This window comes from Felis catus, chromosome F2 (genome assembly GCF_018350175.1).
Source record: "Felis catus isolate Fca126 chromosome F2, F.catus_Fca126_mat1.0, whole genome shotgun sequence".
Lineage (NCBI taxonomy): Eukaryota > Metazoa > Chordata > Mammalia > Carnivora > Felidae > Felis > Felis catus.
In genome coordinates, this window is record NC_058385.1 from 74,052,452 (window position 1) to 74,065,377 (window position 12,926).

Sequence of the window (12,926 nt, forward strand, 5' to 3'; positions counted from 1 at the left end):
ATGGATGGATGGATGGATGGATGGATGGATGAATGGATGGAGAGATGGGTGGATGGATGGATGGAAGGATGGATGGATGGGTGGGTGGACGGACGGACGGGTGGGTGGGTGGATGGATGGATGGATGGATGGATGGACAGATAGACAGACGGATGGATGGATGGATGGGTGAATGGATGGAGAGATGGGTGGATGGATGGATGGATGGATGGATGGATGGATGGATGGATGGATGGGTGGATGGATGGAGAGATGGGTGGATGGATGGACGGATGGGTGGACGGATGGGTGGGTGGGTAGATGGATGGATGGATGGGGAATAGATGGATGGCAACTAATAGGACTTATAGAAAAGACCCCTAGAGATGCCTGTTCTTGTCTCTTTGTCTATAAATGGGGAAGAGGCAGGAGTTCTATGAGAGCTGTGGCTTCATGCATGCTGGGCTCTGCTGGTGCTGGGCCTACCTGGAGGAAGAGGCATGTGGGGAGCCTTGGGAGATCCCACAGGTACAACTATGACACTCATCTCTGAGCCAGTAACATAATTCCAAGTTTAAGCAGAAGGGAAGAGAAGCTACTTAAGAAGAATCTGAGCCTTTTTGAAACTGAGACTTAGGAAGTGAGGGGTGAGGGCAGATCTGGGCCCGCAGATGGTCACGGTCAGTGAGTGGATTCAACAGGGAGAAGACAGGAAGAACGCCCTAAGAAACCCACATCTTGTTTTTGGTCTCTTCCACAGTAATTCACACAGTGCTTTATTCACACTAAGTGCTTAGTAAATCTTTAATGGATTGACTATTTTAATTGATTAATTAATAATTCATTGATTTTTCTAAAGTTTTTCATAATTTGGCAGGAAGTTTTTGAGTTCTAGCGCCTTACTTCCACACATGCTAAATAATTCCCTCATCTGATACAAAAAACTTTCGTGTAACTTATTAATGGGTGTAGCATGTCTTTTCTCTACCACCGTTCTACTTAAGTATACACATGGCAGTGTCTTCCCCCAGGCCTCATAAGTGATTTCTAAAAATGTCTCATAAAGCTTCCAAACTGCCTAAGTCCATTAAATACCAACCTGCACTGATGTAAGCCACTTACCTGATCTGGACGGTAGAGTAGTTGAAGCAGTTACTGGGTAAACAGGACTCAGCAATAAGGCCCAGCCCTACACCTGAAATAGACTCATTTTCCACCAATCCTACATCAACTACAGAGGAATTGGGTCAGTCGTAAGTTCTCCACCTTGTTACATGTTTCTGGTGTTTATATTTATTAGTTATCCATAATTCCAGTGTTGAACATTTAAAAATGTGAGGTTCAGAGTCCCGGAAGAGAAATTATTAATATAAAACTTCAGAATCTATATAATTTTTAATTTGCCTCTGGCATTAGAGGAAGTTTACATTAATCCAAATTCATTGTTGATATTTTAATAATTTCATTCTTTCTTAACTGTGCCCTGATTGACTTTGCTAAGAGAAGCATGTAATTCACTGAGTCTGATGAAAAAGATTTCTTTAAAGAAAACAAAATGTTTTTTCTATTTAAAGAAAGGTCATTAACCCACAATATTAGAAAATATATAAATTACCATAGGAATGTTATTTAAAAATCTTTGAACAGATAAAAATACCTATATAAATTAAACATTTTTGAAGTATATTCCATCTCAAACAAGTACATACCTGGCAGCAAAAAAAAAAATTAATTTTAGAAAAAATGATCAGAAAAATAAGAGAGATAGAAATATTGGCTATGATCCCAAAGACACCCAAGTAGTCTGAGGAAAATTTTAGAAGGTGCAATTACTGACATTTATATGTAAAATCAATATGACAGTTGCAGAAGACAGCTACATGGCTTTGGAATAAAAGTAGAATAAATCTAACTATCAAACAGTTCCTCCAAAATTCTTTTATACTTGTTAATGCAATCTTATCTGACAGTTCCCCCTGGATGATCATCTCCACACAACAGCCTAAAATTGAAGACGGTATTTTATTAAGTTAGGACAAACATCAAGGATGATAATGATGCTTCAAAAGCAAAGACAATATCCTTTTACAGTCTTGCAAGAGATAGTCTCCGTGGGAGATATCCTCCATGGACCTGGAAAAGTTCATGGTTTTTCTTGCCAGCAGCAGTTTGGAATTGCTGGGGTGTTTATATCCTCCCCTTCCCCCCGCCCCCACCATAGGTTCTCAGGGTCGGTTTATTACTCTTCCAGTTTCTTCTCCGCTTAGGCGGAGCTATCCTGAGGTGTTCTGCAATATCTCCTAGAGCTTTCCCCCGGGGGTAGCTAGCTTCATAGAGCGCTCTCTGCTGGCTCCCTTCCTTTCCTTCCCTACTTCCTGAGCAGCAGTCCCTTACCACTCAAGTAAAGTGCCGTACTCACATCCCTACACTAGGTTCCTCTTGGGGGAGACCTGAAATTAAAACAGTATTTTACAATCTGTGTCTCACAATTTAATATCTACAATAACTGTGGCTGTCTGAAGGTTCCCGGCAAGAAGGAAGAGCGGCAACCTGGCAGAACCAGATTCCAAAACACTGGTAGTGTTTCAACTGGATCCCATTCATGTCTCTGTGTGCCTAATTTATCTTTGAGCGTGCACTCGATAGTTACTTAAAAACTACCTATAGATGTGTGTGTATGTGTGTGTGTATAGTTTAAAATAAAATGGTTGAATGGATAGATAGATATTCACATACATATATATGACCAGGTAGGTACTCACCTGAGACTACCTTCACTCAAGTTCAAGGCTCAGTTAGGGCCATTTTGATAGCCATTGAGACAGGCTGCTAGACCTTCTGAAGGGCTGGCTGGCTGCTTATTCACCTTACTCTTAGGTTACAGTCCATCAGAGTCCCCTCTCAAAGTGGGTATGGTTTACCGGAGTCTCCACCCATAGACTTATGCTTTTTTCTTCTCATCCCTGTGTGGCCACTGAAAGCCATTCCTTCTGCATCAGTGGACAGTAACTGTTCACTGCCATATTAAGTACTGATATTATTCAGGTGTTTCAAATATGCAGCCCACCTTCCTCAATTTTGTTCAGCGTCATTATCGCTCCTGATGACCTTGCTGGCAATCAGCAGATGATGTAGCTCTCGATGTCATTCAGCATCATGAGATGAGGTGAGATTCCCATAGGGAATGAGTATACATAGGGAAGAGAAGGGGTCCCAGAACTGAATGACCGCCACGCCCACTCTCTGAGGCCAGAGTACGAGAAAGAACCAGCAAAGCAGCAGGTAGTGGCAGAGGACATCCAGCGAGCAGGAGGATCCAGTGGCACAGGAAGAGAAGCGAGTAAAAGTGGTGTATATCTAACGCCAAGTAAACAAACGTTTACAAAGGGAGGGACCGATCGTGGTGTAAAAAGCTTCTGAAAGGGCAAATCAGAAGATGAGGGTTTAGTAACGTGGAGGAGACTGGTGACCTCAAAGAGATGTTTCCACGGAGGGGAGGTGGGGGGTGTGAGTGCCTAGTTGGGGTTGGTTCTTTCTGAGGAAAGAACGGAAGCAGCAAAATACAGATGTCCGTTCCATGAGTTCGGCTGCAAAGCAGATGATGGCACCACCTAGAAGCGGGTGGTTTTATTTTGTACCGGTTCGTTTGAAAGAAGGAAGATGTCTTTAGCACGTTTTCTAATGCAAGATGCAGAAAGGGGAAATTCAATTCTTCTCTCTAGAGAGAGGAGAAAATTGTCAGAGAGAAAAAAGGTCTCTCAAGAGCCAGTGGCAATGGGACCCAACACACACACGGAGAGTTTGGATAGATCACAGCCAGGGGGTTGACCGAGGAGGCCAAGCGAGGGAAGACGCGACCGTTGGGGTAGGTGGAAAGGACTTTTTTTTTTGCTTCTGTTTTGGTTCAATGTTGGAAGTTTGGGAAATGAGCTGAGGCTAAGAAATATGTTCAGAAAAAGGAGAAGTATGAATGGAACAGGAAAAGCTAGCAAGATGAGCAGGCAGCCGTCACTACAGCTCCACTTGAAATGAATAAGCAGAGAGTAAAAGTGAGCTTAGGTCGGGTGTATCATACGTATATCCGAGTCGAGGGCAAGTGCCGAGAAATACGTGTCCAACTAATAAAGAGAAGGGAGTCTGAGCCTGTGTTTTAGGATCATGGTCTGTGATGTTCACCTTAATGTGTGACCTTCACCTCCGGTGCTCAATATAGCAGACTCCAGCAAGATGTTCACCAACTGAAGCCGTAAATATAATTTGCTGTTCAGTTGAGATAGCAACTTCCTTAATCTCAGTTAATTATTCGGAAAGAACACCCAGAGGAAATCACGAAGCGTATGCTTGGAGTGTTCCTGTAACTTGTCAGTTGAGAATCTAGATGGGAGTTTAATTTAATGACTTGGAGCAAGCTTCTCAGTGAATACAAAATTTCTGTTAAATCTTGTTAAGCTGGACTGTAATGAGATCATATGCCAAATATTCCCAGGCTGATGAGGGTAAGATTGTTTATGTACATGTAACTTAGTCTGACCACCCATTTAAGAAAACATTCTGAAGGCCAAGCATAAACTCAGGCAATGTGATGGGAAATAATTCCACATAAAATAGGATTACAATCCTATGTATGGGACCTAAAAATAAACCTCAGTAAATCTGTAGTAGCTCTGGAGAGAAAACCACACACATACCAAAAAAAAAAAAAAAAAAGTTCTGAGGGATATAAAATAAGAATAATAAATGGAAAAACATACATTATTAAACATACGGTTTTGGTTATGTAAATATATTAATTCATTCCCATAACAATCTATAGATTCAATAAAATATCAATCATAAAAAATGTTGATTAATAGAGGAAGGGACGTTACCAATTAATGGGACGATATTAGTCACTAGTAACAACGAATAACATGAATTAACAGTAAACAGAAATGCAGTGTGTATTATGTCCCAAGTTCTTCTAACATACACAAAGCTACATATATTAATTTATATAATCCTCACAATAACCTTTTGTGACATGAGTGATTATTAATATCATTTTATGGACAGGGAATCTGAGGCACAGAAGGATTAATAATTTGCCCACGGCCATACAAATGCTGAGTACAATTACCAGGGTTTAACCTGGGTTCTCTGGCTCCAGAGCCCCTTCCTTAATCATTTCCCCTGCTTCTAAACTGCAATGACAACAAAAATCCCAACAGCACTTTTGGAGGCAGAATTAGATAAAACTATTTTAAAGTTAACCTGCATGGAAAAATAATAGGGAAACGGTTGGGGGAGAAAATAATTAAGCAGGAGATTCACGTTCCAATACTAAATGTATTTCATCTATTTTTTAAATTCTTAAAAAATTTTAAGGTTTATTTATTTTTGAGAGAGAGAGAGAGAGAGAGAGAGAAAACATGAGCGGGGGAGGGGCAGAGAGAGAGGGAGACACAGAATCCGAAGCAGGCTCCAGGCTCTGAGCTGTCAGCACAGAGCCCGACGCGGGGCTCGAACTCACAAACTGTGAGATCATGACCTGAGCGGAAGTCAGGCACTCAACCGATTGGGCCACCCAGGTGCCCCATTAAATGTATTTCAAAGATGCACTTAAGGTATTCACTCATTGAACAAAACTTAACACCTTCTCTTTGTCAGGCTCTGTTCTTGGTGCCAGTGACAGAGTACTACTGATAAGAACAGACAAAAATCCCTGTTCTCATAAATCTTAAATTCTTGTTGAGGGGGATAGACAAAGAAATACACAAATATATAGGCTGTTAGGTCGTGATACAGTCTATGAAGAATATATAGCAGCAAGAGGGATAGTGAATGCTAGGGTAAGGAGGGGATGCTTTCTAGATACAGGGATCAGAAAAGACCCATGGTGGAGCGCCTGGGTGGCGCAGTCGGTTAAGCGTCCGACTTCAGCCAGGTCACGATCTCGCGGTCCGTGAGTTCGAGCCCCGCGTCAGGCTCTGGGCTGACGGCTCAGAGCCTGGAGCCTGTTTCCGATTCTGTGTCTCCCTCTCTCTCTGCCCCTCCCCCATTCATGCTCTGTCTCTCTCTGTCCCAAAAATAAAATAAAACGTTGAAAAAAAAAAAAAAAAAAAGAAAAGACCCACGGATAGGAAGACACTTGAACAGAAACATGGAAAAGTTGAGAGAGCAAACCATGAGGGTATCTGGGGGAAGAGCATCCCAACAGACCGGATGCTAGGTGCAAGGGTCCTGTGGTAGAAGGCTGTTTGTCCTGTCTGTAAAATAACAGAGAGGCCAACATGGCTGGAATGATCGGAAGGTAAAGTGGTACAAGATGATGTCAGAGGGATGATGGCAGAGGGATGATGTCAGAGGGGGAGGTGGTCAGGACGTTTCGCCTTTAACTCTGAATGGTATGGGAAATGGGACTTGATCTGACTTACATATATTATAAAACCATCATTCTGGCGGCTGTGCTGAGAAAGGAATTACCAACGCTTCTCCAAAAAAAAAAGACTGAGTTTGATAGAGGACACCCAGGGGCCATGTCCCTTGACTGGATACGTCTAATGTAATAAAAGGCTGCACACACTGGAACTGAGATTCCCTCTACCACGCCCCCAAAACTAAGGCTAGTGAATAAAACAGTGCTAGAACCTAAAGGAAAAAATGCCACTAACCGGTGAACGGGACTGCGAAAAAACTCACGAAACAGAAAGTTTCCTACTCCTCTGCCTGCCATCTGAGCAGTGGATTGCCCGATGCTTCCCTGCCGAGAGAGCTGGAGTACGTCTTCATCCACTACCGCACTCGTCAACGGTAGCCAAGACATTGGCCCTTGAAAGTCACGGTGGGGAAGGTACAGTAGGGGACGGCATCCTGGGAGACACGGCGCCCACAAGTGAAGTTATAAGACGGTACGTGAAGACAGAGGAATTCTAGCAGCACTCTACGGATTGTGACGTTTGTATATCAATTACATCTATCCACAGGACACAGACTCAGTGGCGGATGTCGGGAAGCATCTGGTGCTGTAGATGGCAGGAGGGGAAAGCCTCTTGGAACACGGACCTGAGCTGGGAGGACCCACTGACATGTCAGCAACAGAAAATTTAGCCATGACCCCTGAGACAGGGAGCAGACTCGATAAAACCTGCCTACAAGCACGCAGTCTGCAAAGATCCAGCCCCACTTAGGAGAAAGAAAAGAGAAAATTATTAATTTGATGTCTAAGACAACATGCTGGAGGAAGGGTCTGATGAGAAATATTATAGCATTTTGTGGATTCGATTACAAATGTTATGTCCTTGGAAATCGTACACACCCTTGAATTTCCACCAATAAACACAATATGATCGTCACAACACAGACACAATCAAACAGGTCAGCTCTTTGCAGTATTCTTTACAAATATTATCATAAAAGGGAACCAAATATCAAAGCTGATCTTCTTTTCGTTAATTTAGAGTATCCCAATATTAAAAACTACTAAAGGGCACGTTGGGTATTTCTGGAACTAGGTTATCAATATGTTAACTAATGACAACACCATTTTGTGAATGAATCAAAATTGTACCTGGGGCGCCTGGGTGGCTCAGTCGGTTAAGCGTCCGACTTCAGCCAGGTCACGATCTCGCGGTCTGTGAGTTCGAGCCCCGCGTCAGGCTCTGGGCTGATGGCTCAGAGCCTGGAGCCTGTTTCCAATTCTGTGTCTCCCTCTCTCTCTGCCCCTCCCCCGTTCATGCTCTGTCTCTCTCTGTCCCAAAAATAAATAAACATTGAAAAAAAAAATTAAAAAAAAAAAAATTGTACCTAAGGGTCTACCCGACTTTTACGAGATGCTTTACAATTCCAAGTCGCTGCCTCAGTAATTATAATGCAGCCAGATGCAGTCAATTCCACAGTAAGTTAGAGGCCTGGACATATAAATAGCTCAGTAGTTTGGTACTTCAAGAGTTTCTATGACAATGTCGGTTTTCAGTAATGCATACTTTTAATAGTACGCATAAGTAAAGTCAGGGGTCTGGATTTTTCACTTGTGATGATGTTTAAGAGAAGGGTTTTGTTCTTTGAACTTTATAGTCCTTGCAAATATCTCACTCACGAATGAAAACCAACTATTTTGGGGCAAGAAATTATTCTCTGCAGGTTGTTTTCACTGACTATCTTTCAGTTTGAGGTGTGCAGTTCAGTGATTCGACAATTAAAGTCTTAGAGGAGAACACAGGCAGCAACCCCTTCGACATCAGCCGTAGCAATCTCTTACTAGGTATGTCTCCTGAGGCAAGGGAGACAAAGGCAGAAATAAACTATTGGGACCTCGTCGAAATAAAAAGCTTTTTGCACAGTGAAAGAAATAATCAACAAAACTAAAATTCAACCTACTGAACGGCAAGAATATATTTGCAGATGACGTGTCTGATAAAGGGTTAGTATCCCCAAAATACAAAAATCTTATAAAACTGGGGTGCCTAGGTGGCTCAGTCAGTCGAGCGTCGGGCTCTTGATTTCAGCTCAAGTCACGATCTCGCGGTTTGTGGGTTCAAGCCCTGCATCGGGCTCTGTGCTGGTAGTGCAGAGCTTGCTTGGGATTCTCTCACTCTCTCTCTCTCTCTCTGCCACCCCCCTCACTTGCTCCCTCTCAAAATAAGTAAACTTTAAAAAACTTCCAAAACTCAATACCCCCCCCAAACAAATAATCCAATTAAAAAATGGGCCGAAGACCTGAACAGACATTTTTTCCAAAGAAAACATCCAGATGGCCAACAGACACGTGAAAAGATGCCCAACATCACTGGTCATCAGGGAAATACGAATCAAAACTACAATGAGACATCACTTCACACCTTGTCAGAATGGCTAAAATCAACAACACAGGAAACAACAACGTGTTGGTGAGGATGCGGAGAAAGGGGAGCCCTCTTGCACCGTTGGTGGGAATGCAAACTGATTATCTACCTTTTAAAAGTAAGAGACATATAAAGGAATGCTAAGAGGGATTAACTGAATAATAATTGAAAAGAAATAACAACAGAGATAACGCGTATCGATGTTTATTGAACATAGTAGTCTAAAACCTTAAAAATAGATACCTCAAAGGAAAAATGTTATTTGTAGTTTATGAGTGAGAGCAAAATAGAACCATTCTGAGTCCCTCTATGTAAATTATCTCATCTTCAATGGCGCTCTTCTAGGATGCTTTTTAATAAGCCGCTTTCTATACTTTTCATGTGTCTTTAACATGAAAAATTTCATGTTCCAGTTCGAATGGAGGTTGCAAAAAAAAAAAAAAGGAGATTGCTGATCACAGCATCACACACATGTGTAGATCAGAGGACTGAGGTAATTAGGTTATCTCTCAGAGTTCCCTATGGGCTATCCTAATTAGCATACAAGCACTTCCCTAACCAGTCATAGTTACCAAGGACAATGTGATTCTTACGGCTGTGTTTGCCATTTTATTGCCCGACAGCACATTGTATTTGCTTTTTTTACTGACTCAGAGCAAAAATACATACTTGATTACCCAAAATCGATCTGTTACAAATCTGGCTATGGGAAAATGAAGGATTAATAAATTATTATCGAAACCTTACTGGTTAATCAAGTTTATTCTCTGGGGCAGACACCCCATCCCCATTGTCCTGTTTTTCCTCAAGACCAGAACCCCATTTGACTGGCTCATCTACTCTGCCCCTTTGAAACCTGAGTGACTAGGGCAAAGCTGACCCCACCCCAGGTCATGGGAGGAGATAATAGTAACCAATATAAAATAAAAGAAACCAAACAAAGTACTACTATCCCTTTGGCCAGAGATGGGTTTCATTGCCCAAGGTTAAGTTAATCAAGACTTGCTGGGCTCTTCAGCTAAATCGTCCTGATTAGTCCAGAGGAACTTTTGTTCCAAGGTGACGGGGAGGCTCATCTCTCTGTGTCTGTCCCTGATTCTCCGTTTGTCTATCTTCATGCAAGGGAAGGACAAGAGAGCGTGCTGTCGAGTGCTCCTCTCAGGAAGGAAGCGAGTCTGAGGACAAAGCTAACATATTGGAGAGACCCTGTCCCTCCCCTGCCCGAGCCCTCCCTACTTTCTCGAGATGAAACACTTCTTTATGGTTAAAAGTACTGATCGCCATGTAATAGATGTGCTCGCGATACCTGTCCCGCTTGGAAGGACGAGGGGACTCACACACACCAACCCCACCGCCGCTCTGGCTGCAGAGGTGGGAGGGGGCTGCAGAGGCGAGAACAACTGGCCGAGTGGTGACGGGGTGAGGCCCCCCGCCCCCGGGTCCCAACTGTGCCCCAGTCTCAGCTCTGTTCTCACACGTCCTGGTTCTCCTGCCTTAGCTGGGGTGAGTGGATCTTCTGGTTCCCTCAACCCAAAGCAGCCATCATTAGCTTTGATAGGTCAAGTTCCTTCAGGAGCCGACGCGTCCAGGCTGGAAATCGATCCAAGTGACAAGTGACATGGCCTACCTTGGGCATGCAGATCACCAGATGCCCTGTCGTCTGAGATCGCTTAGCAGAGCTGCTGTCCGGCTTCACTTCGGCAGGAAGAACAAGCTGAAATGGCTGACGACAAACAGGAAGTTTGCGTATTACGGGAGAGGGTTACTTCAAGAGGCATTTTCATTACAAATTCAGGATCCACCGTGCCATTTTAAAAACAACGTGCTTAGACTTAGGAAAAAAAGAACCCATGTCCGGGCTATGCTTGATATGCAGGAACTGTTCTACCTGTTTCAATGGACAGTCTAAAGAACAGTCATCGATCACAAACAGCAAAATAGTTATTGGTCCGTTTATGTTAACATGACTAATAATAAAGGGTAGAACTCCTTGTCATGAACTATCAACGTATTTCCATTTTAAAGTCTTTATAGGACTCCTGTGAATGCTCATAATCAGCCGAAAATACTATTTCAAACATTATACAATTACAATTGCTGTGAATGAAATCATTGACAATTTAAAGCAGGTACATAATTTAAATATAATCTCAAGCATAGGCTACCACATATATAACCATCTACTCAGCTTTGGAACAGTACTAACACAACAGAAATAAGTTAAAAATAATAATTTTATGGAGCTGCACCGTGGCTGGTCAACAACCATTCCCACCGTATACCATTCCCATTGTATAAAATCATTGTATAAAATCGGCTCAGGTCATAATTTCATGGTTTGTGGGTTCGAGCCCCACATCAGGCTCTGTGCGGACAGCTCGGAGACTAGAGCCTGCTTTGGATTCTGTGTCTCCCTCTCTCTATGCCCGTCCCCTGCTCGTGCTCAGTCTCTCTCTCTAAACTAAATAAATATCAAGAAAAATTGTTAAAAACGTTTAAAAATCATGTGTCTAAAAAGTAGCTCTCTGATTGGGCTTCTTTTTTCCTATTTTCATATTACTCTAACAATTTCTGAGGCAACCTAGCTGAGTTGTAGACTTAGCTTTTGAAATTGTTAACAGTCGACTGCATTATACTTACCTTCCCTTTGACCATGACCCGTACGTAAGTTGGTTGCACATCTACATCGATTAAAGAGGTGTCCATATACCTTCAAAATCAAACATGTCCAATCTTAGAATTTTCACAAACATTAAGCTTAAAGAAGTGCAAATAAAAACTAACATTTAAAGAACCGTGTTAGGGGCGCCTGGGTGGCTCAGTCGGTTGGGCATCCGACTTTGGCTCAGGTCATGATCTCACGGTTTGTGGGTTCGAGCCCCGTGTCGGGCTCTGTGCTGACAGCTCAGAGCCTGGAGCCTGCTTCTGATTCTGTGTCTCCTTCTCTCTCTGCCCCCCGCCCCCCACTTGTGCTCTGTCTCTCAAAAATAAATAAATGTAAAAAAAAAAAAATTTTAAAGAACCGTGTTAAATGAAAGAGAGGTTTACAATTTCCATGCTGAACAGGTCTTAAGAAGTTTGTCTTACGTTAATCCCTAAACCAAAGGAAATTCAATATATCAGCAATTTCATTTTTAGAGCCACAAGTACACTTGGCATTGATTGCCCCTCACCTAAAAATATCTGCGGCCTGAAAACACGAGAGGTTTGCAAAGAAAAAAAACAACCAAAAAACAAAAAAACAAGAACAGCTTGCCAGGTTCTTTCATGAATATTTTATTTTAAGCCCTTAAGACTGACATGAATAGCCAGGGATGTTGAGCCTACTATGAGTGGGGCCTGCAGACCCCCACTCCCTCTTCCTTAGCTGCTCTCTGTCCCCACAGCTGTTCTGCAGCTGCCACAATGCCACCCCCCCCCACCCCCGCAAGACTGGCTTTGCTTCTCCCTGCCAAGCTACCTCCTGCTGATTAAGCAAAGCCTTCCATCTATGGCAGGGACCCCAGGATCGGCTGGTAATTGTTCTCCTTGGCTTTATGAACAAATCAAAGATTTAGGCTTCATCTGGCTTATGTAGACAAACGATTATATGTATAATTGGACATTTAAAAATATTGTGTTGGGCGCCTCGGTGGCTCAGTCGGTCGGATGTCTGACTCGGGCTCAGGTCAAGAGCTCACGGTTTGTGAGTTCAAGCCCCACGTGGAGCTTGTTGCTGTAAGTGTGAATCTTCTGTCTCCCTCTCTCTCTCTCTCTCTCCCTGCCCCTCCCCTGCTCACGCTCTGTCTCTCAAAGATAAGTAATCATTAGAAAAATACTGATGGTGAACTTTAGCGAATGCAGTGAGGATTCAGAAATCACAAACATTAAGGAGAACACCAGGGCCGCAGGCACAGGCCTGGGTCACACAGACGGTGAGGAATTGACCCCACCCCCTCTTCCTCTGTTACCTGGGACGACATTCCTTAAGGCCTCCCCGCCTGTTTCCTCACCTGGAAAATAAGGATGGGAAGTGCCCCGCCCCCTAAGATCGCAGTCAAGACCCAGGCATAGCGCCTAGTCCAGAGCTGGCGCGGACAAAGCATCATGCTTGTAATAATAAAGATAAAAATTCTCGTAACAATACCA

The 12,926-nt window shown here is 43.1% G+C and overlaps 1 protein-coding gene across 7 annotated transcripts in view; it reads right to left on the reverse strand.

Moving 5' to 3' along the window:
* DNAAF11 (dynein axonemal assembly factor 11) overlaps positions 1 to 12,926 on the reverse strand; it is a 79,847-nt gene that overhangs the window by 22,155 nt on the left and 44,766 nt on the right. For all 7 annotated transcript variants that reach the window (XM_006943388.5, XM_045049802.1, XM_045049801.1 and 4 more), the window contains 2 exons: positions 11,439 to 11,508; positions 10,426 to 10,521 (listed from right to left, as the gene is read on the reverse strand). In XM_006943388.5, coding sequence (XP_006943450.4) covers positions 10,426 to 10,521; positions 11,439 to 11,508 — 166 coding nt within the window. The remainder of the gene's footprint in view (positions 1 to 10,425; positions 10,522 to 11,438; positions 11,509 to 12,926) is intronic.